Here is a 22,650-nt window from a genome sequence, read left to right on the forward strand (position 1 = left end):
TGTCCAAGTGCGAAAGTACGCCGCAGAGTGGGTTTCGATTTTTGCCAGCTCGCTCCTCGAAAACCGTGACTTTGGTGCACAAGGAACGGAACCACCAAGGGCTTTTGGTCCGGGCTCTGGTCCTCTTCGCTGGGCCACTGGGCGAAATATTTTTTCAACCCGCGATGGTGGTGGTGTGCACCCAATCAGAGCCCTCAAAGCAGGCCAAGTGGACCCGCCCGTGTGCAATTTGTTAGGGTTGGCCAACCCTCCAACCGAAAGGCCTGGAGGGGTGGTTCTGGAGTGGCACCTCTTCCCGCAACCTCATACAATTGAAATTCCTACTCCCGACGACCTAGGTGCCTTTGGTATTCCGACCGACGACATCACAAATCAGACAAAATGGTACGCACGCGAAACGACGCCCCTCTCCCGTGTGCGCGACGCACAAATTCGCGACTTGGCCGGATCACGATGCTGACTTGAATTGGATGTAAAGGCGCCAGCTGCAGGAGCTAAGAAGCAAAAGAAGAAGGTTCGTCGCAAAACCCGTGTTCCCATAAACGTGTCTTGAAGTGATGAAGTGCTGACTCTGTCGCGATAGTGGTACGTATGATTCTATGCACACACGCACAAAGAACTTGTCGAAATATTCCCCAACGATACTCTATCCTCGGACGCCAATGCTTATACCGTTCATCGATCACCCGACTTACCCATCGTTATAGGTCCAAGGGAAAGGTCAAGGACAAGGCCCAGCACGCCGTCATCCTCGACAAGGCCACCTCCGACAAGCTCTACAAGGATGTTCAGTCCTACCGCCTGGTGACCGTCGCCGTCCTCGTCGATCGCCTCAAGATCAACGGCTCCCTGGCCCGCAGATGCCTTGCCGACCTTGAGGAGAAGGGCATCATTAAGCCCGTCGTCCAGCACAGCAAGATGAAGATCTACAGTACGTCGAACCTATAGTGCTACGAGAGAACCCAACGAGGAGCACCAAAGCTAACATTCATCACCAGCCCGTGCCGTCGGTGGTACTGACTAAACCCGCTCAGCCATTGAACGTGGTACGCGTGACGACAAAAACAAAAAGCAACGGGAATCAGGGACGGATTTGGTCATATCTGCCTAGTCAGGAGGCTTTTCGGATGCTCAATGAAGCATTATACCTTGGGCCTTAGGGATCGGATTTGCTTAGCACCGCAAATGGAACGGAGTTGATCGTACATCTGCTGCGTCGTCAAATAGACCATGATCACGTCCTGACGTCCCAATGATACCGGCCCAAAGGTTATCGCCCCAGTGCATGCGGCCCATATGCATTGTCCTCCCCTCAGACGTCATAGTCGAGTCTCGTCTTGCTGCAGTGAGTGGCCCTTGCCATGCTGGTTCGCCTATTGAAGCCCATGTGCGAAGGCAAGCGGAGTTCTTCGGGGGTGTGAACTGTGAGATGGAAGCGGCTTTGAACTCGACGTCAGCACCCGATTGCTGTAATCATCGCCGTGCGAATCATTTCATTCGTCAGCAAGGCGGTCGTTGCTTCGATATTCACGGTCTCCAAAGACTCAATAATGTTGCAACAACAACTCTCGCCCGCCCAGAGGCCCGCAGATATTGTTTCCGTCCGAAGAAGACAGCTGCACCTGATGCTATAGGGCTGTGACACACAACTTATTATCGTCCGCTACGTGTTTCCACTTTCATGATGCGCTGGGAGCTCGAGAGCCAAGCGAAAGACTGGCTTGCTTTGCTTCTTAGCCCGCAGTCCATCCAGCCCTAGAGACTAACAAAGGCCCGATGTCGTGCAGATTGAGGACAACGGTTGCTGGGCTGAGATGAAGTGTTCCCGTTGCACAGAGGTCTGAGCATCAAGCCCTCGTAGTACAGAAGGATCTGTTGATGGCTTTTGTACTACGGTCTTGACGATGGCGACACTAGTTGAGCCTCGTCGACCGCCACCAGAGAGGCTGACGCTAGAATAAAACCATTGTTCTTTGATGGAATGCAATATCGTGGTTTGTACGCATATTCGTTGGTCGACTCATTTGCCGTCCATCGTATTTCGGTAGTAATGACAACGTAATAATAATTTTGTGCATACGGAGTGGAGGCTCCCTTTAATCTGTCACTCGCTTGACGAATTACTCGCGCTCTTGGTTTCCGGAGACATCGGCGTCAGCGCTGTGATGGGTACTGGCATGAGCGTCAATGTCGCTATCACTCTGGCTGCCACTTTGACAGTAACACGCCGTTCCCTGGTCTTGCGCCTAAGAACACGCGTTCATGATTTTGAAGACGCAAAGGCCGGGTGCGGGGATACAGTTTAAGGGCTTCTTGAGTTCTTTGCCGGGGCCCAAGCCCGGAGCCCGAGATGTCGGACACGTCAAGGGGCTGGCAGTAGGAATGGACTCGGAAGTGGTTCGGGCTGATGAGATTAAACCAGTCGTTGGCGGCTGGGCGCTACGGCGGGACTTCCCAGGCGCTTTGATCAAGTTTGGGGGTGTTTGACCAGGAAGGCAAATTGATTAGGGCGGTCCGAAATTTGATGTCATGTCGAAATTGGCAGCGTCACGAAATGCCCCTTTTCCCCTTCTCTTTCTGCGACAAGGGGAATTGGAGTTGGATTTTTGGAGGGGTTGATGGAGATGAGAAGTGATTAGTCTGTAAGGTGGTAGCACGGTTCGCGTGCGAGTTTGCGTGCATCGAGTTTTCGAGGGGTAGTGAGCATTAACTGGTCGAACATTGATTGGGAAGCCGAAGAATGCCAGAGATGCCTTGTTGAATGCTAGTCGACAGGTTAAGTTCCAGGGTCTCATTTGAACAAAGAAGCGGCACATGATGCGGCTGTAAGCCAGACGTGAACGTCATGTGGTAGCTGACGAATGACAAGCCGCAGAAACAGGCAGACCATATGGCAGCGGGATCGAGAGACTCAACACGCAGCTGACTGGTTGACGAACCCCCCCAAAAAGACGAATAAGACGAGAAGTGAAGAGGATGGACCGGGTCACTTGGTTCGTTTCAACTTTGAAGTTGGAGCGTAGACCCAAGAAGCTTGTAAATTTGCGGGCATGAAGGGTGAGAAGTGGTAGGATGGGGATTGAAGGCATGTTTTAAGGCATGGTATGTTGGTGGGATGAAATGGAAGGCAGGTACGGCAGGCCAAGGTACCTACTCCATAGTACTAGGTAAATTAGCTGTCAAGACTCGGACGAGTTCGTGGAGAAGGGAAGGAGCATAAGGAACCTTGGTTCGTCGTGATGTCCATCCCGGCCACTGTTTGGTAGGTGCACCAATGCCGCTTAGGCACTTACTGTGTACGGAGTACCTAAAGTAAGTAGGTGCTGGTAAGGTGCGAAGTAGTTACGGGGAGTCGTTGAGTATCATGAGCACCTTCCTTTGCTTCCATAGGTTCCTTAGCTTGAGGTTAGGTATCCGTGAGGTAGAGAGGCGAGAAGCTAAGGTATCTTGGAGAAAGTAACGGAGGAAGTGACAGAGGGGCCTAGAGCAAATGACCTTACCTTGTTGGTCGTAGTGACAGATGGTGAAAGTGGGATTTCCAGGGTCGTGGAGAGCTGCACATGGAAGGCACTCAAGGCTTAAGCCTCCAAGGAAGGAAGGAAGTTGGCTCCCACCTGGATGCCGATGCCGTCAGGTACGGATACCGTGCCTTTGTCGTCTACGGTCTACCTTAATTAGTGGCCGGGGTGGACGGATGGATGGATGAATGCAGGCCAGCTGCAGGTGCATAGGTCCTCCGAAGACAAGGGATGGATAGGTGCTCTGCAGTATGCATGGTGGTGCCGGATACCCTCACCAGCAAGATAGAATATATCTTTTCTTGCTCCTATGTGGCAAGTGCTCTAGCGTTCTTTAACTTTGAGATCCCTTCAATCCAGGCAGAACATGGAGTATGGACAGTACTCGCCAGACCAGGTCTCGAGGTGTATTTCGAGGTCAGTGTTCGCAAGACTTCAGCCATTGACGAGGCTGCTACATGGTCTCAAACATGCCCCCTCCACTTCATGCTTTGCAACCATCTGGCTTTCTCGGGGGTCGCCTGTCAAGCCTGTTCCCCCAACTTTGCCGCTGGCTAGGCGGCGTGGGGAAGCATCAAGAGAGGAGCTGAGGTGTCAGGAGCCTGGTTTATGCACTTCCATGCAACTTGCAGCGCGTGTATCCGTACGGAGTACTGCGTAGAGGGTGAGAGCGTAGGTGCTCTTTTAGATTTGGATCGCCTGTCCCGGTCGGGTCGCATGAACACTCCTTCTGCGCCCAATTGACTGGGTCTCGAGACCATTCCCTTTGCAGCTGATTACAGATGGCAACCTGGTAATTGCACACTCCACCATAGGACATAGGACCACCAAAAAAAGACAGCAGGAGCAGGTGCAGGACTCGAGGTACCTGATTTCCTGATGCGAGACTGCGGAGCCCCCGACGTACCTCTTGTCTTTCCAACCTCCGGCTTGACTCCGTCCACTTACCTCAGGGCAATCGCAACCTGCTTGCCTCCTTCCTCCAGATGCAATTCGACCACACGGGTTCCTCAATTTCGAGTTGAGGTATCTGTACAGAGAGATACCTTTCTCAGCATGTGTTATCCTCTCAAAAAGCTCCGTTGGATCATAGGTGAGGTAAAAGAAAGGTACTTACAATAACACCAAAGGAACTCAAACTGGATATGGCGAACTCTCACTACCCTTCCTTCGTTGCGCCTTCTCATGGACCTGCAGCAGATATAATTGGTAATTATCCGGTACACCGTCTCCAGGCCCCTCCCTCCTTACTGTGTCCGCATGTGTGTGTGTGCCGCCCGTACCTGGCCCCTTCCCCTTCCCGGCCTGTGATCTCCATGTGTGCCAACCAAAAATGATGCGCACCACCAGATGATGGCCCTGATGTCAGGCACCACACCCGCCCTGTCTTACATCTTCGTTCTGACTTCTCTCCTGCTCAGTCCTCCCCTCCTTACTCCCAACTTGCACTGTCTCGATCTGACCCCATCTGAATGGACCGTGACCAAACCAGGTTTGCCCACATCCGCCTGTCTCGCCTCTCCTCTTGTTGCTTCCCTCAAACTTACAAAGTCCAAGTCCATCCCGCATCCAAAAGCCTCCGCCGTTCCTGTCCCGACTTGACTTCCTTGTTCCTCCTCCCCTTCCAAGTTCCCGCCTCCACCTCTCCCACCATCTCCGATCCCCTTTTCCCTGCCGCTTGCAGACAAGACAACCACAGACGAAACAAATACTCGCCCACCTCCCTTCAGCTCTGCTCTCAGGTCTTTCTCTCCGGCGCATCAAAGATACCCCTCTCTGCCTGTGCCTTGCTCCATCCATCTTTCGCGACAAAACCACCACCGCACTTGTTCGACATCTTCCATCTTGCTTCTAGAGCATTGCATAGCCAACTCGCCTTACCGCCCCTTATCCACCACACATTACTACCCGCCTGCTTGGATTACCACATCGGTGTGACACGCACCCTGTCGACACTGTCAACCACTAACCGCTGATCATCCTCCCTTTTTGGTCGACCACGAACCCAACCGTCTCCAGTCCCTGATTGCGAGTCGTCTTTTCTCCCACTCGCAACCTCACAATCTCAACTCCTCTGCCTATCCGAAGCTCCTTCCTACACACGAAATGGCGCACAACATGACCGACGCTGAGCTCGACCTCGACTGGCAGCCCAATGGCCGCCGCCCTCAATCGTGCGTTCCAATGGCCCGCCCCAGTTAACCAAAAACCTTCCGAGATGCGTCGCTGACCCGCAGTCGCGCAGTACCATTGCTCGTTCCTTCTCCCAGGAGCTTGCCGACATCTTCCGCCTCGACGAACCCGTCACAGACGAGAAGCTTGACCAACGGTATGTAGAGCCGCATCATCCAGAATCATGTTTCACCTTACGACATGCAGCTTTACACCCAAAGGAGTAAAGTCAGAAAACTAAGAGAATCGTGACAGAAAGCAGAATGTTCAGAGCCAGACTAGCGAGCTTGAAGCTCTCGAGCGTCGCATTCGCGAGATGGAGGAGCGGTTGAAGAGCAACAACGTCAACAAGCAAGCCGCCACACAGCCTGCTGCTGCCGCGGGAGATGCTGCATCAGCATTGTCAAAGGAAGCCCAAGAGAAGGCCAGGTCACGACCAGGTACGGCGCGCCAGAACCAGCCTCATGCCCCGTCTTCGGCGAACATGCCGCCCACGCCTACTGCCAGCGAAGGTGAATACGAATTCGTCGGCAAGGATGACCTTGACGACCGCCCACCCCGACACTAGATCGCTGCATGTTTCCCACACAACCCATACAAATACCCATGATACCACGTCCCGCCCGATTCTTCTCTTTCTTCCAGCACCACCGCCTCTACTGAGCAAACCACCAGTCACATATGTAATTGAGATCACAAAATGCTGACTGATGCTTCTTTCTGCTCACTCAGACGGCGACCGCGACCAGGCATGAGGGTAGACTTGCCCTTTTAGATTGCACAACCAGACTACTTGCACCGGCTCGAGCTCATTCTCGCATATACCCGCACTCCTCGATTTAAGGCCTTCACCAAGCTATAGTAGCAATGTTGCACTCTCGGCTTGAGCATGACTGAAAAGGGTCTTCACCTTTGGCATATACCCATGCCGGCTACCACAACCCGTGACGGGGCGCCGCTCGCTACATTTCCCAGAGCACTTCCTAGACTTGGAAGCATGAATTCTTCAGCACCCCAATATGTTTTTTGCAGTTGGCTTTTCTTCTCTTACGAGCCTGAGTGGTTACGCATTTTTCACCAAGTTTCATGGAGTTTGAGCATGCCTGAGCGGATCATCCAAGGTGGATTGATTGCCTCTGGTCATTGATGGCGCGTCCCTGAGAGAAGAGGGACATCTGTATATACCAGACGATGAAGTGGAAATTCACCTTTAAATTGCCTCAATCGTTCGAGATGCACAGTGAGCATTTTCCACGGCTGCCTAGTCACAGTATCCTCGGGTTTTCGAATTACACGACTAGCTTCACCTTGTGCAAATTCCGGATTCTTTGAGTCGTGCATCTGCGCGCACGCGGCATCTCATTTTTGTGGTTCCCTTGTGACCAGAGCTGTGCACGCGAATGGATGAACTGATTATTCTAGCTAGGCGACATCTTGAGGAACTCTACGAACACCACTTGGATGACATATTGGACCCTCTGCCAACCTTGGCTAACGAAGTAGCCTTTGCCTCGAACTCTTATGATTGGCAGGCTGTCGTCGTCGCGCAAACATCATACGAGCTCTTTTGCCCAAAGCTGACGAAGGTTCCTGAAGCTCCATAATTCAGTTGGACGAACATGCTTTTGAGGGCCACGCCTCCAAAGATGGAACGATCAGTGGCACTCTTCTGAATCCCACCAAAGCACATCTCGGAGCTCCCCGGCGCAGGGCCAAGATTGATAGACTCCTTGAGAATCGTGCCTACGTAGTCGCCTGCCGTAAGGAAGAGCATGTCAGGAATGCTCGCGGCCGAAGCGCACGGGAACACCCAGGCTTTCAGCTTTGGGTCGTGAGCCGAGTCCGGGATGCTAGCATAGTAACTCGCAACCATGTCGCCAGGAAGAAGCACAAAACTACTTCCAGTATCGATGGTGGCAATGTTACGCTTCTTGAACACGTTCCACTGCTTGCTGTCCATGGTGCTCGTGCGCGTTCCCTTGAGTTCGAAACTCCAGTGTTCGTCGTCGTCCACGGGCGGCTCGTTGGTCTCCACCGTGCCCAAGGCGTATCCAAAGGAGAAGAAGCCCTTATTCGAATTGGCTCGGATGTCGATACCGATCCATTCATAATGCAGCGCCGGCTTGAGGCGATCGAGCATGGACGGCATACCGGGCTTGACGGACGAAGGCTTGCTCTTGGCGAGACCCATGACGCCGCTGATCTTGGGTTCGATGGCCCACCGCGGGGCGACGTTGACGGCGGATTGGACTGTTGTGTTGGCGATGGTGAAGTGGTTGTTATCCGTGACCAGGCCGAAGCCAACGGTGTCTATGTACACCTTGCCGGAGCTGGTGGACTTGTCGACTATAGCGGTTGTGTGTCAGTTGGGACACTTGGCGATGGTGGGATGAAGTGAGAACGTACTGTACGATGACTCCCAAGATGCGCCAGAGATCTCTTGACTCGACGCAGACTTTGCGGGGTCGTAGAGCGCGGGCTTGCCATTCACGGCTACGTCGCCGAACTCGGTGTCGGTGGTCATCAACCAGCTGTTCGTCGTGTGAGTTGGGAATTTTCAAGAGTTCAAAGGACGGAAAGGACTCACAAGTCGGATGATGCTGTGTCGATGATGACGGGCATCTTCTGCATCGCTGACCCGACGAAGACGTCTGTCAGCCAGTAAAAGTCATTGCTACTCTTTGCGGCAACGACGGCGGCTAGATATGGACGGGGTCAGCATTGGGGTCTACTTTGGGGGTTTGCGGTTCCGAGGGGAGAGGGACTTGCATTCGTATCCCTCGCGCCGGGTCAACATGTTGTGGTTGGCGAGCGACTCCGGGACGGGCATGTCCCACCGTTCGTAGGCGGCTGCGAGGGCGGCCGGGCCGTCTAGGATGAAGTCTGGGTTCGACCGGGCGGAGACCGTGAGGGTGCTGGTGCTGCGGCGTTGAAGGCCCGGTAGCTCGGCGCGTTGCTGTTGTTGAGGACCGGTCGGGATGGCGTGTGCCAATGCCGACCATAGCAGCGGGAAGGCGACGGAGGGGATCATCGTTGCGTGTTATCAGATGTTGGATGGGAGTCTTTTGCGATCGAGGTTGGTTCGAAAGGCTTTGATCTACATGAGGATGCCAGAGAGGTTCTCTTCTGGGAAAAGGGGGAGGGGACCTTCTGCTTCTATATGCATCCAGCTTCTGCTTTTACGGATGTATGATTCTATTTTCTTCAGTTCCGGGGGACAAGTGTTGACAAGGCAATATGTTTGTTTCGTACCGAGACTTGGTGCTAACACAACTAGTGACTATGTCGCAACACGATCTTGTTTGTTGTTTTTCTCTCAGTCGCTCTCACTTTCTCACTCTCTCGGGTATTTCCTTTGCCTCTCCCCTGCCCCCCCCCTTTCTTTGCGTGACTTTTACCGTTCCTTACATGAGAGTGCAACATGTGTCACCTCGCGGATCTTGAGGCGGCGGCCGGGGGGGAGGGGAAAAAAAAGAGAGCCGGGTTGTGCGCATACCCGTCTTCAACTTTTTTTTGTCTTGGAGAAGGAGGAAGAAGAAGAAGTACAAGATGGCGCAGGAGGAAGAGAAAGACGAAGAATGAGAATGGCCGGAAGGGAAGCCGATGGGTTGATGTTACCGACTTGTTGGTCATGGGGTTCCATGCTGTCTATTCCGGACCTTTTGCCCGTATCCCCTTCGGTTTCTCCCTTACATCCTCACCATACCCTTGGTGACTCAAATGAGAAATTGGGATGGGACAAGAACAAAAGGCAGATTATGCATGGTTCGATTGTGATGGGCAATTTGGAGTGAGACTTCATCACAAGGGGCGCGGGGGTCTCGCCTTACACCGGTGCACACCGAATACCGAAAGTGAGAGGACAAGCACCATGCTTGGGGCGAAGGAACTAGAGAAGAAAGAAGCTAGCCACGTGAGAGGTGTAATGTAGCAGCGGTTCGTAAGTTCGAGGTTACAAATATAGGTCTCTACTATAGCAAACAACTTGTCCGAGGATTGCACCGGATTCCTCCTTGTTGTAGTCACTTTGAACGAGGCTAACACCAATGAGCTGACCGTTGAAGCTATGTCGGGAGCTACATACTCTTCTGCCCCGGGGCGCTACAAGATCGTTAAGAAAGGCTGACAACAGGACAGGTGACTAATGTAACTTTTTCGGCGAGATTGGGTTGTTGGGTGGTACGGGTAAGATATATGTGGTCTGCCGACGGGACCATGGGCGGTGTTGGTCGTATGTGTGTTACGGGTTGCCTTCTCTCGTGGTTAGGAATGTTGATATGTGTTTACTTGTCGACTTTCGTAGTAAGAAGTTTTGAAAAACCTTCTGATCATGAGAATACCAACCGTAAAGCAATTGGGAAACGAGGCGGACGGTGGCAAGGCGAGGTGGCGGTGCTGCCATCTGTAGAACGTTTGATAATGTTGAAAAGATTTGATGAACTGGCCACCGGTCACCAATGGACACGTTTGCTTTCTCGTGGCTTTTGGTCCTCGGGTACTCGGTTGCCTGACTCGACTCTCATGTGGCACGATTGAAGGGTTCCTCCTGCTGCTGCTGCTGGAGCATGTGAACAGTGGGATCCGTCGAGATCGAGGCTGTGGAAACGTACGAGTTGAGGCGAAATTGACGTTCACGACGCTGTCCGCCTCGTTGACACTCAGTTTGCACAGGAACATAGCCACGACCCGAAAGGGAAGTTGGCAGTCGTCTTGATGTGTCTGTAATTTCATTTTATCTGTAGAAACGCCTAGGTATGGTATGCGCAAAAAAACTTCAAAGCCCGTCTTCTGTCTCCCACCGATCTACAATCCATCCAATTGTCTCTAAAGCTCGTCGTGCTCCAACGCATCACCCTGCTCCTGCTCCTTGGCGGCGGCCTGCTGGGCCTGCTGAGACTGGTCAAACTTCTTGAGGATCTCCTCAATCTCCGCCTCGCTGGGCGTGTCGCCGTCGCTGCCGCCAAACTGGACGTAGCTTCCGCCACCGGGAAGCTCGACGGTCCGACCGGCGGGGGCCTCGCCGGTGGTTGAGCTCTTGGAGGGGATGGTGGTGGTAGACTTCTTGCCGTCCTCGGGGGAGGCGGTCGCGGAGGTCGAGGCTGTGGCGGTGGACTTTGTCTTCTTAGCAGCCTTGGCCGCCTTGCTCGCCTTCTTGGTCTTGCCCTCCATGTTCTTGACGCCCTTCATGGCCAGGTCCATGCCCGCCTTGTCAAGCTTGTCGCGCTTGGCCTGAAGGTCCTTGACGAGGAGGACGGGGTCCGCAGTCGCGGCAAGGGCGTCCTGCTTCTTCTCCATCTCCTTGAGCCACTTGCTGGTGGTCTCGTAAACGTCCTCAACGACCTCGATGTCTTCGCGCTTGTACAGGGGTGGGACGGGGCCCTTCTCCTTCACGACGTCCTCCATTGTGCGCTCCTTGCCGGTGGAGTCCTCATCCTCGAGACCGTCAAAATCGCTAGAGGGAGTTGCTGAGGGGGTCTCGGTAGAGGTGCTGGAGGAAGACTCGGTGGCTGCCGAGGCGTGCCACTTATCGTACTCATCAATCTGCTTCCTGATTGTGCCGACAAAGGTCTGGGTGGAGTTGAGGGCTTCCTTGAGAGCCTTGATGAGCTCAGGGCGCTTCTCGGACTCTTCGCTTCTCTTCTGGATCTTGGTGACGGGGTCGTTGAGCTCCTTGTACTTCTTCTTGAGCTCGTCGCGGGATGCGTCGGCACCCTCCTCGTACAACCAGTCGCTCGCCTCGCTGTTTTTCTTCTCCAAAGTGGCACGCTCCTCGGCGGTAGAGGCTGCGATGAAGGAGTCGCTCTCGAGGAGATCGCGGACCTTGTAAGTGAAACCCTCGAGCTGGTTAAGGGCCTCCTCTCTCAGGCGGCGGGCCTTGTCTGAAGCTTCAAAGGCCTTGAGGCGATCCTTGGACTTGACTAGCTCATCGCGGGAAAGCTCAGGCAGACCGGCCTTCTCGAGAGTGAATTCGACATTAACGGTAACGAGCTCCTTCTTCTTGGGGCCGGGCTCTTTGCCATCAGCCGCAGGGTCACTGGGAACGGGCGATGAGGAGGCGGTGGTAGACTCAGTCTTGGTTGAGGCGGTGGTGGAGGACTCGGATTCCGTAGTTGAAGACTCGTCGTCTTCCTCTCCATCAAGAGGCCTCTGGTCTCCCTTCTTGTTGCCAAAACCGAACAGGTTCTTGACGCCATCGACAAAGCCCTCCTTCTCGGGGGCCTCAGCCTCGCACTCAACAGTAGCCTTGGTGACCTCAACTTCGCCGCTCTCACTGCTCAGCTTGACGCCGACCTTGAAGTGAATGTCGCTGTCAACGCAGGAGTACTTCTCCTTCAGCTCCGCGACGGAGGCGGTGAGGTTCTTGGTAGAGAAAACCTTAGTATCCTTCTCGGCAGACTCGATCTGCTGGTAGAAAGTGACATCAAAGTCCTCGTGGTTGGTGAAAGTGACGTCCTTGGGAACGCCGCCCTGAGGGGAGACGGCGGACCACAGGCGCTGGTGCTGGAGCTTGTTCTTGTTGTTGGTCCACTTCATGCCAGAGGCATAATTGGCGCCCTCGGAAATGCGAATCTCCTTGACACGGAAGCTGGGGCTCAACTCGGCAGCGCGGAAACCGGCACCGAAAACGGCGGCCTCGTCAGAGTTGACGTTGCTGCGAAGCTTCTCGGCGGAGCCGACGATTTGCTCTAGCTGCTTCTGAACAAAGGGTGTCCGGGAAGCACCCCCGTGGAGAATGACAGAGGTCAGGTCAGAGAGCTCAAGCTGAGCAGTCTTCAGAGCTCCGAGGAGAACGGCGTCGACACGCGCGGCGTGAGTCTCAGCCATCTTCTCGAAATCAGGGCGAGTGAGCTTGTACTTGAAGTCGACATCCTCGTAGAGCCCCTCGAAGCTTGCGCCAGCCTGCTGGTTGGCGCTGAGAACATGGCGCAAACGCTCCGCCTCCTTGGTCAGCTTCGCGATGGCGCGGCCATGGGCCTTGACCTTCTCGGCATCGGCAGAGATCTTCTTTCCACCCTTGGACTCGACGAATTGGGCGACCATGTCGTCGACAATGAGGTAGTTGAGTGCGTCACCGCCCAGAGTCCTGTCCCAGCCAGTGCCGATGACGGAAACCTCTTGAATGGTCTTGTTGAATTTGCCAACGTCCTTGACCGTACGGCCCTGGAACTTCATGACAGTGGCCTTGGCGGAACCGGCACCCATGTCGAAGACCAGGTGGTATTCAGGCTTGCCTCCCTCATTGATGTTAGGGAACTGGCGGGAGGTGGCGTAGTTGAGACCAACAGCAAGACCGTCGCTGATGAGACTGAGGACCTTGAGGCCAGAGAGATCAGCGGCAGCTTGGATCGCGCGCTTTTCTTCGGTTGTGAAGTAAGGAGGGACCGTCAGGACCATGGAGCGGACAGAGGTACCAGCTCCAGCAGCAGACTCGGCGTTCTTCTGGATGCTCTGCAGCTCCATGGCCAAGAGCTCCTCAACCAGCCATGCCTCTTCTTCCTCGGTAAAGACCTTGCTCTTGAAAGCGGCGGTTCCTCGCGCCTCGTTCTTCTCGAGCTGCAGGCCAGGGTGTCGGGCAGCGTATTCTTGGACAATCGGGTCGTCGACGGAGAGGCCGAGGAGGGTCTTCAGGTTGGGGTAGACATCGTGGGGGAAGCGGGCGGAGAGGGCAATGGCGTCGGAGCCGTAGAGTCTCTCGGGGTAAGAACCGGACTTGGGGCCGCTCTGGAGAGGCTTGAAGGTGACGGCGGAGATTTCCTTGCGGCGCGAGTCCTTGGTCAGGACAATGTCGAGAGGAATACCGGGCTTGACGAGGGCAGCCTTGATGTACTCGGTACCGAGGTCAACACCAAGGACGGCGGAGACGGCAAAGACGTGTGCGGAAAAGAAGAAGACGCAGCCAAGGACTACTGTCAATGGCGAGAATGTTCGTTGCGCCATCATGTGTGGTTTGCGCCCAATGGCGCTGTGGAGGGTCGTCTAGGCAGGTTCGTGTGGGAGTGACAGAGGTCGAAACTAACACGGATTGTTAGACGAGTCCCAGTATGAGACTTGAGACGCAGGAGTGTTGTAAATCAAGAGAGCGAGAAATACCCAAGGACAAAAAGAGGAGAAGTCAAAAAAAGAAGGAGAGTTCCTTGAGACAATGGCGACCCAGGAGCACAAATATGGACAACGGAGCGTCGTTGAATGGAGATTCGTGAAGGTGTCCTCTATTGGGTTCGGTACCGTTCTCCCCCCCAGACTGGGTCCAGGTCGTCCTCGGGCTGGGTACCTTCTAGTGGATTACCTGTCCTGGCGAAGAGGACAGCTGTAAGAAAAAAAAGTTGTGGCGCCTTCCCCCCAAATGCAAGGCTGACCATACGATAAGCTTTCCATTGGTGCGATAAGAATAAGCACTGGGATTTGTGGCAGTTGTCCCGAGAAGAGTGGAGCGTGAGGTCCACTTAATGCTTTCAAGCCACATTAAAGGGGCCAACGCCCAGCTTCTCATCTTCAATTCCTGTTTGACCAAGCAACTCATGGACACTCTTTCGGACTGAGAATTACCTAAAGGTTACGTGGATTATGACACCATCACGGAGCGGTCAGTCACCGCAGATCCAACATGTTACTATCGGCCTGTTTGTGGACAAGTGTCCCTAAGCAGCTCATACTGTCTTATCCCACTGCCAACAGGACAGTCTTACATCAGAGTTGTTTGTAGGATGAGACACTTGCACAGGAGACAAGGCAGACTTTCTTAGCAACAAAACCGAGTTGCTCAGATTCAATGAGCGAGATGAGACAGCCAGCCCATTTCGAGTCGACCAGGCAAACTACACCTTTTGTGAAAGGGCCTGACTGACAGGTAGAATGCCGAGCCTTCATCTTGAGTGTTTCAGTATGGAATTACATAGTAAAGTACGAATTTGAAGTTCAATTCTCGCACGAAAGACTTTGCATATATGACACTAATTACGGCTACTTACTCCTATCAAACGTCCTACTCAACATCATCCGAAATCGGAAATACAATCTCTCTGAGTTCCCTTTGCCATTCACATCGTTGGAGATCGCGGGGTAATAAAGCTACAGTGGGGCAACTTATGGCGGGGTACAATCCAGCTTCCCTTGCATAACCTCCCAGCTGCAACCACACCAACCGACAAGGAACAAGAACTGCCATCAGCACATCACGGTGGAATATCTCGGGGATTATATCCTTTAGGAGGCTCCGACTTCAATAGTCGCTCAAGTGGAGGCCAATCAGTCACCATGGCTCATGTGGATAACGAAGTCAGAGGCAGACTGGCCTTGGTGACGGGTGCCTCTGGTGGGTGAGTTGAGGCGACAACCTCATCGAGCAAGTTGGTGCCTGACAACCCCAGAATCGGAGGAGCCTGCGCTCGAGAGCTCTTCAAAAATGGAGTGCGTCTAGCTCTGACATGTTCATCCGAGAATACATTGGCCAAAATCACAGACCTCGCTACTGAGCTTCGGGACTCAACAAACGACGACACTGACGTTACATGCCATGTAGTGGATATGTCTTCCACCACGGACATCGAACAACTCTTTCAGAATATCATAGATGAACACGGCCATACCCCCGATATACTCGTATCCAACGCCGGCACGGCAGGCTTCAACAACAAAGCCAACCCCTACCTGGAGAACATCTCCCTTGAAGAGTTCGACTTCACCATCAACATCAACCTGCGCGCCTCCTTCTTGCTGTGCAAGCTCGCCATGCCTCACATGGTCTCCCAGGGCTGGGGCCGTATCGTCTTCGTGTCTTCCATCTCGGCCATTGGCGGCGGCATCAACGGCTGTCACTACGCCGCGAGCAAGGCCGGCATGACGGGCCTGATGAAGAACCTCGCGTCCAAGCATGCCAAGGACGGCGTCACGCTCAACGACGTCGCACCGGCCATGATTGGCGACACGGGAATGATTCCCAACGAGAAGCGTGTGGAGGGCACGCCTGGTGATGTGAAAAATATCCCTGTTGGGCGGCTGGGGACGCCGCAGGAGTGTGCTAATGTTGTATTGATGCTGTGTAAGACTGGGTATTTGACTGGCCAAAGCATTTTGCTGAGTGGTGGGCTAAAGTGAAGTCTCGGCCTCCTCTTTTCTTTCCTTAATTTCAATGGAATTTGGTTGCTTGGAGCACTATGGATATAGCTGTAATGAAAGCGGCCTTGAAGCATTGTATCCAAGTCAACCGCGCAGATATGGACAAGAGGGGCACCGCACTCTGTGGTGTTCATTACCGCCAGGAACGAAGGTCATCTCCTGCATATCTTCAAGATGCGAAAATCATCTCTGCGATGGAAACACTTTACATCTCCACAATTTTGAGATTTTGTGATTACTCTTCCCGAATTCGACCGTACTTTTGCTTCGGAAGGGTTTCTGCGGGGTTGTTGTCAGCTGCCGGGCCGCGGTGTAATGCCCGATATGTGATTACACATGATCTTCATTAGTGTCGAACGAAACAAGCCCAAAGCCATCTTGACATTCCCTCCAAATACTCTCCTCGTGAAGTTTTCCAACTAGCATAACCCCTCACCAAAGAAGAAAACATCCTCAGTAAGACGTGATTGTTTCCAGCAACCTTTGATAGCACTTACACACAATGCCTCTGTACGAGATATCTCACGCCACCCCTCTAAGCCAAAGCCAGAGGGACGACCTCGCCGAGTCAATCACCACGATACACAGCACCAAATTCACCGTCCCCAGGATGTTCATAAACATCATCTTCACAGACTCATCAAACACGCCATCCTACGTCGGCGGGAAACAAGTGAGTCCCCATCATATCGTATACAGAGTAACCCATCCACTAAATCCTCATCCCAACCCCAGCGCAAATCAAACCGCATCGTCGGGCGCGTCCGACGAGGATCCTCCCGGACGCAGGAGGACTTCACCTCTCTGTGCTACGAGATCCGAGCCGCATGGGCCCGGATCGTGCACCCGGGGACGGCAGATGAAGAAGGCGAGTTGCCGCCTCAGGATCTGGAACTGAGGTCGGTCTTTATTACCGGGGAGCTCATCGCCGGGTTGAAAGCCAGTTTCCCGACACCGTTGGCTGGCGATGAGCTTGCGTGGGCTCAGGACAATTACGCGGCGTTTAAGGAGAGGGCGGAGGCGGGGGATGAGGATTTTGCGGATCTTGTTGCTGAGATGCAAAGTTGGCCAGAGTTTGAGTCTTGAAAGTATTGAGTTGATCGTGTTTACCTCAGGTAGGATGACCTCGCAAAACCCTTCCATCACTTGTCATACCTATGCAAACTTCTCTCACGTGACACATCTGGCTGAAAGAGCACTTCGTGTCTGACGGCTAGCTCACTCCTATCTAATCACAAATTGGACCTCCGTCTTAGGTAGTCAGTCGAGTTTGCTAAAAGCCTGCCCCTACACCACAGAACCCATCTTTTGTACAGCCATGTAAGCATATCCTCGTTTTGGATAACAAAAGTCGGATCTCTGCTGGGGGCTGGTTTGGTCTGAAATTCTGTGGACAGGCTGGCATCTCTCGCAGACCGAAACATATAGGCCCCTTTCGGCCACCATGAGCCTGCCGACGCCTCTGGATGCTTATTCCATGGTGTATCACATCCAACTTGCGACCGACAGGGTGGTCTAATGCTTTAATCCACAGCTGCCTTCGCCCATCGTAGAAGACTATGGATGCCCCCTACCACGCTAATCACCTCCTCAAGTCCCTCCATCTCAACAGAACTGATTTGAACGCATCCGTAGCGCGTCTGGTAATAATAATCCTTCAGCCTGTGATATCCTGTTGACTTATATAATCAATCGCAACAGAGCAGGACCATAGACTAGAGGTGCCAGCTAGCTACACAGTCCTCTCGAACCTAAAGAACAAAGCATCAATAGTCATGTTGAATTATTCTACAGAGATTCTCAATAGTGAACGCCCCCTCACATCTTGAAGAAGCTGTTTATGTAAGACGACGAGTTGCTAGTAATGAAAGCACAACGAATATTTGGTGTTTGCTTAGTAGTCTTGTTGTAGGCCGTTAAGAGCACCACTTCTTAGGGAAATATCTGATTCTATAAAGCACTACGCCATCACTTTTCGACAGAGAAAGACAAGGTACCATATGAACGCGCACTTATACGTCTAAGGCGTCGTTTCATTCCTTATCCCTGAACCAGACTCAACGACTTGCTCCCGAAAAATGGGCCTGGAGGGCAGGCAGGGCGCGCCAACCATACCTGCCCAAAACCTTCATCCCATAACCTTCCACTATCACCGCCCGCCCACCTGACCTGAATACGCACCAGACAGGCAGAAGCCCTTCATATACCCCTCCAAGTCCATTCCCGTCACCAGCCAGCAGGCGCCCGTCTAGGTCGACGGGTCAGGTCAAACTGGCTGGGTGGTGGAGTGGTTTAAGGTCGACAATCAAATCGCCAACCAGCCTTACTCGACGACAGGCTCAGCGCATACGAGTTCGAGTCCCGGAATGCGCACCCAGAAAATTTTCCAGCATGAGCGCCAGAGATGTAGCCCCCAGTTCAGCACCGGGGGGGTGAACTCTTTTGCTATTCTGGTCAATCTTGCTTACCTTTCTTTTTTGTAGTGTTTTGGTCGTTTGTATAAGGGAACCAGCTACTCTCCCTCCCACTTACGTATATACATCTGTTACATCAATCCTTGTTGGACGTGACGTTGTGTATTGTCTCACCAGACGTCTTTTATATAGAGGTGGATTATTCCGACCAGAGAAATGTAAATGGGACACGTTTCTGCACCACACATACTTAGTCACTTGCGTGCTTTGCATAAAGTCATTGAATGATGCAGAATTGGTATCATTGGATTAACTATTTCTCTGTCTCTCTCGGTCCGGCACCGTACACGATCGTCGGGTCTATCAGGCGTGTGTATATCTTTTGGTTTGGTTGGTGGAATTTATCGTACAGGGGGTGGTTATGTCATATCTCTCGATCGGTCCAAGGAAATTAAGGGCAAGAGTACAGGTCGGATCTCGATCGGTTCGGGCCATTCGTAACATTGAAGGGTAAAAGAAAAGAAAAAAAGCCAACACACGCTAAGATAGACAAACAGGGTTAGATGTCCCTCACACCAGGGGGGCACCCAATGCATGTTGAAAGGCTCACCGCGGAAGACCCTGGTGATGAGGACCTGCCTTGGTTTCCTTTCCAACCTTTCAGTCTTTGCGACTCTCCTCCTGATCGCGTTCTCCATCCGTGTTCCGGCTGTCGTGTGACACTGGTCGCTCAACAGGCGACAAGCCTCCAACGCTAGCCGCCAAGATACCGGGCATGCCCAGGGCGGCCTTCATAGGCGACGCGTTATGTCTGCTCGACGATCTGGACCCGCTCCGGCTGCGCGTTCTCTCGCGATACTCGCGGGGCTTCATAATGACTTCGCTGATCTGGCTGATTCTGCCTCCCTTGATGCGCTTGAGGAAGGCGAGGTCGTCCCTGATCTCGAGCAGGGCATCCTTGACACCGCCGGCGCCTAGGTGCTCGCTGTCCTCCTCGTCCGTCTTCTTCTTGCGCTTCCACTTGGGAATCTTGGACCACACCCACACGAGGGGGCTGACGATGGCGACGAACCATGAGTCGGGGAAGAGGCGAATGAGGACGCCCACGGGTATCGAGATGATGCCAAGGACTATGGAGATGCCCCATTGCGGTCCGTTGAGCTTCTCGACCTTGAAGGCGGCGCCGCCAACGAAGACGATGAGGACCTGACCGCCGGCCATGATGGACATCATGAGCGCGAATAGCTTGTTCTTAGTGATGCCTTCAAAAATATTGAGGTTGTTGTCGATGCGTCTCGAGTTGATGAGCTTGAAGATCTGCATGAAGACGAAGACGTTGAAGACGAGCGTCTTTTGCTGGCCGCTGGGGTAGTTGAGGAAGCTGGGACCAACAAAGTGGAGGATCAGGGTGACAATGAGCTGGTAGATGGACTGGCCGATAATCATCTTCCACATAGGCGTGTTGATCAACGCGGCGGTCTTGGCCTCGGGCTTGCGGTGGAGCATGCTCTCGGTAGGAGGATCGGTAGCAAGGGCGAGGGCGGCGAAGGTATCCATGATGAGGTTAACCCAAAGAAGCTGGACGGCGTTCAGGACGGGCTCTTGGGTCTCGCTGCCTACGGCGGTGACGAAGGTGAGGACGACAGCAGTGATGTTGACTGTGATCTGGAACTGCAAGAACTTCTTGACGGCGTCGTTAATGGCGCGGCCCCAGGCCATGGCCTTGACGATTGACGAGAAGTTATCGTCCATCAGAATGATATCGGAGGCTTCCTTGGCGACTTCAGTTCCGGTGATACCCATAGAGAAACCGACATCCGCAGATTTCAGGGCAGGCGCATCGTTCGTGCCGTCGCCAGTTACGGCAACGACCTCGCCCAAACTTCTCAAAGCCTTGACCAGGATTCTCTTGTCCTCGGGGCTGGATCGTGCCAATACACACAGATCCCGAACGATGTTGACACGCTCGCGGTCGTCCATGCGGCGAAACTCGATTCCCTCCATGACCTTACCCTTCTCCGTAAGAATGCCGCAATCCTTCGCAATGGCTCTTGCCGTCTCGACATTGTCACCGGTAACCATCTTGACGGAAACAGAGGCAGTACGGCAGTCCTCCACGGCCTTCGGAACGCCAGCTCGGACGGGATCCTGAATACCCACAACACCAAGCCACGTTAGGTTCTTGAAGATGCTGGAGAACTCAATGTTCTGGGAGCCTTCCTCCTTGCGGGCGTTCTCGGGGGGCCACTGCTCAAAATCGCGGTATCCGAGGGCAATCGTGCGGAGGGAGCGACGGGCATAATCGGTAATGATTTGGCGAATGTGCTCCTGCTGATCCGATGCCATTGAGGCAGTCATAGGTGACTTCGTAGGGTCGGAGACGGCGCTGGTGCATTGTCCCAAAAGGATCTCAGGGGCACCCTTGACGAAGAAACGGAACTTGTTGTTCGGTAGGCGCACAACGGCACCCATAGCCTTTCGCTTCGAGTTGAATGGGAAGAGCTGCTGAACGGGACAGTTCTCACGTTCGATGGCAATTTGCTGAAGGGCAAAGCATCGGCGAGCCCAGTCGAGCAGGGCAGTCTCGGTTTTCGTGCCTACAAATACCTGCTTTCCGTTCTCCTCCGTTTCGAAAGCAGTCGTGTTCATCGCCACGGACTGCTTGACAAGATCTCTGAAAGCCGCGTCGATTGCGGATGAAAGCTTCGACATTGGGACTTCGGTGGTAGTTTGGGATTTCTTGTCATCTCCAGCAGCATGTACATCCGACTCCCCATCCTCCTGGCTGGTCTCGGATGATTGATCGTCAGAGGCGACAAAGCGGAACTTGCCTGTACCCAAAGTGCCAGCGACGACAGTCATGACATTCTCCGTCAAAGTACCAGTCTTGTCGGAGCAAATGACAGTCGCATTGCCCATTGTCTCGCAGGACTGCAGGTGGCGAACGAGGTTGTTCTCCTTGGTCATCCGCTTTGTAGCGTAGGCGAGGGCGAGAGTAACAGCCAGGGGTAAACCCTCAGGCACTGCGACGACGATGATGGTGATGGATGTGATGAGAATTTGCAAGAAGCGTTGGCCCTTCTCCTCGGGGGAGTCGCTATTATTAGGAAGGTGAGCCAGGAATTCGATCGTCAAGACACCAAGAAGGAGAAGACCGGCACCACTGCCGAGCTTCGCAATATAACCTGAAAGTGTTGTTAGCAAGCTCCTCAGCTAGATCACAAAATTAACTTACCCGCAAGAATGTTCAGCTTGAGCTGGAGAGGAGTCATTCCAGGATCGTCGCGAAGGGACATCATAGTCTTGCCATGGCTCGAGTTTTGGCCGACAGCAGTGACCAGAAATGTTCCAACACCATCCAGGACTCTCGCTCCAGAGATAATAAAAGGGTCAAGCTTCTTGGGGTTCACTTCCTCCTCGTGCAGCGCCTTCATGACGGCGTCTGCCGGTACCTTTTTGATAAGATCCGACTCTCCAGTTGCAGACGATTCATCGCAGCTGACGTTGTGCCCATCGATGAAAACACCATCCACAGGGATGATGTCACCCTGCTCCAAAAGCATGACGTCTCCGACAAGAATGTCATGAACCGAGAGGTTGGCGGGCTTTCCGGATCGAATAACCTTGACGATGCGGTCCTCCTTTTTCTGGTTGAGCTTCCGGAATTGCCGCTCCTTTTGCCAATCGTTGAGTGAACCGACGACCACGACAATAGTGATAGCGACGATGATGGCAACACCTTCAACCCACTCGAGCTTGGCAGTGTCGTCTCCATGATGAGTCGCTCCAAAAGTCTGATACAATCCCAGTGCCAGAGAAATGACGGCGGCCACACTCAGAAGAATCAAAACCTTGTCCTTCATTGCAATCCATGCGAGTTGCAGTAGTGATAGCGATTTCCTCTCTGGCAGAATGTTTTGCCCAAATACTCTCTTCCGGTCGTCGAAGCCTTTGCCGGCACCGTCGCCATGGTGGGCGGCATCCTGTTGAAGCGCATCCGTTGGCACAGCGTCCGAGGACGACGGGAGCTTCTTGCCTGCGGCGACGGCCTCCTCGAAGCTAATGCTGCCGTCGAGTCTCGATTCGTCGAGACTCAGACCGGCGCGCCTGTCTGTCCGTAGACCCTTCTCCAAGCCAACAAGACCTCCAACAGCGACGAAGGCATCTAGACTCTTGGGGTTAATGAGCTTGGAAACCTGGCCAGGCGTGTAGGCAAACGGGTTGTTGTCAACATGGAAAGACGCCTCTTCGCCTGGATTCGGTGCCAGGGCTTCGTCCGGGTTTGCGCCGTAGCCCTTGGGAGAGCTGGAAAGGTGTGCAGTGTCCTTGTCAGTACCTTCATTTGTTTTCGACTTTGCTAATGTCGTATTGTTCGAATCCCAAGATTGGGACCGCGACTTTCTCGTGGGCACTGATAACGTATTATTGAT

General features: G+C 53.4%; 7 protein-coding genes across 7 annotated transcripts; 4 read left to right on the forward strand and 3 right to left on the reverse strand.

The window, feature by feature from the left end:
* The first annotated feature begins 295 nt into the window (after window positions 1-295).
* BDZ83DRAFT_394296 (ribosomal protein S25) lies at window positions 296-1,100 on the forward strand. Its single transcript, XM_060502810.1, has 3 exons — window positions 296-384; window positions 486-514; window positions 708-1,100. Exons 1-3 carry the CDS (start codon window positions 382-384, stop codon window positions 946-948), a joined length of 273 nt encoding a protein of 90 aa, XP_060363257.1. The 5' UTR covers window positions 296-381; the 3' UTR covers window positions 949-1,100.
* A 4,524-nt stretch (window positions 1,101-5,624) lies between these two features.
* BDZ83DRAFT_720841 (uncharacterized protein) lies at window positions 5,625-6,258 on the forward strand (the record flags this gene model as incomplete). The annotated part of the gene is made up of 3 exons (XM_060512312.1): window positions 5,625-5,692; window positions 5,764-5,847; window positions 5,946-6,258. 3 exons carry the CDS (start codon window positions 5,625-5,627, stop codon window positions 6,256-6,258), a joined length of 465 nt encoding a protein of 154 aa, XP_060363258.1.
* Window positions 6,259-7,209: 951 nt separating this feature from the next.
* Window positions 7,210-8,721, reverse strand: BDZ83DRAFT_720842 (eukaryotic aspartyl protease; the record flags this gene model as incomplete). The annotated part of the gene is made up of 4 exons (XM_060512313.1): window positions 7,210-8,036; window positions 8,097-8,221; window positions 8,278-8,389; window positions 8,475-8,721. 4 exons carry the CDS (start codon window positions 8,719-8,721, stop codon window positions 7,210-7,212), a joined length of 1,311 nt encoding a protein of 436 aa, XP_060363259.1.
* A 1,649-nt stretch (window positions 8,722-10,370) lies between these two features.
* BDZ83DRAFT_394431 (Hsp70 protein-domain-containing protein) lies at window positions 10,371-13,798 on the reverse strand. The gene has a single exon (XM_060502811.1). The coding sequence runs from the start codon at window positions 13,629-13,631 to the stop codon at window positions 10,515-10,517; it is 3,117 nt and encodes a 1,038-aa protein (XP_060363260.1). The 5' UTR covers window positions 13,632-13,798; the 3' UTR covers window positions 10,371-10,514.
* Window positions 13,799-14,945: 1,147 nt separating this feature from the next.
* Window positions 14,946-15,785, forward strand: BDZ83DRAFT_753710 (short chain dehydrogenase; the record flags this gene model as incomplete). Its single annotated transcript, XM_060514384.1, has 2 exons — window positions 14,946-15,007; window positions 15,059-15,785. The coding sequence occupies 2 exons, from the start codon at window positions 14,946-14,948 to the stop codon at window positions 15,783-15,785; spliced, it is 789 nt and encodes a 262-aa protein (XP_060363261.1).
* Window positions 15,786-16,308: 523 nt separating this feature from the next.
* BDZ83DRAFT_581420 (uncharacterized protein) lies at window positions 16,309-16,892 on the forward strand (the record flags this gene model as incomplete). The annotated part of the gene is made up of 2 exons (XM_060505457.1): window positions 16,309-16,479; window positions 16,542-16,892. The coding sequence occupies 2 exons, from the start codon at window positions 16,309-16,311 to the stop codon at window positions 16,890-16,892; spliced, it is 522 nt and encodes a 173-aa protein (XP_060363262.1).
* Window positions 16,893-18,880: 1,988 nt separating this feature from the next.
* Window positions 18,881-22,083, reverse strand: BDZ83DRAFT_581344 (calcium-translocating P-type ATPase; the record flags this gene model as incomplete). The annotated part of the gene is made up of 2 exons (XM_060505446.1): window positions 18,881-21,405; window positions 21,456-22,083. 2 exons carry the CDS (start codon window positions 22,081-22,083, stop codon window positions 18,881-18,883), a joined length of 3,153 nt encoding a protein of 1,050 aa, XP_060363263.1.
* Between the last annotated feature and the right edge of the window lie 567 nt (window positions 22,084-22,650).

This window comes from Colletotrichum acutatum (assembly GCF_030867785.1).
Source record: "Colletotrichum acutatum strain CBS 112980 chromosome Unknown BDZ83scaffold_68, whole genome shotgun sequence".
In the NCBI taxonomy this organism is placed as follows: Eukaryota; Fungi; Ascomycota; class Sordariomycetes; order Glomerellales; family Glomerellaceae; genus Colletotrichum; species Colletotrichum acutatum.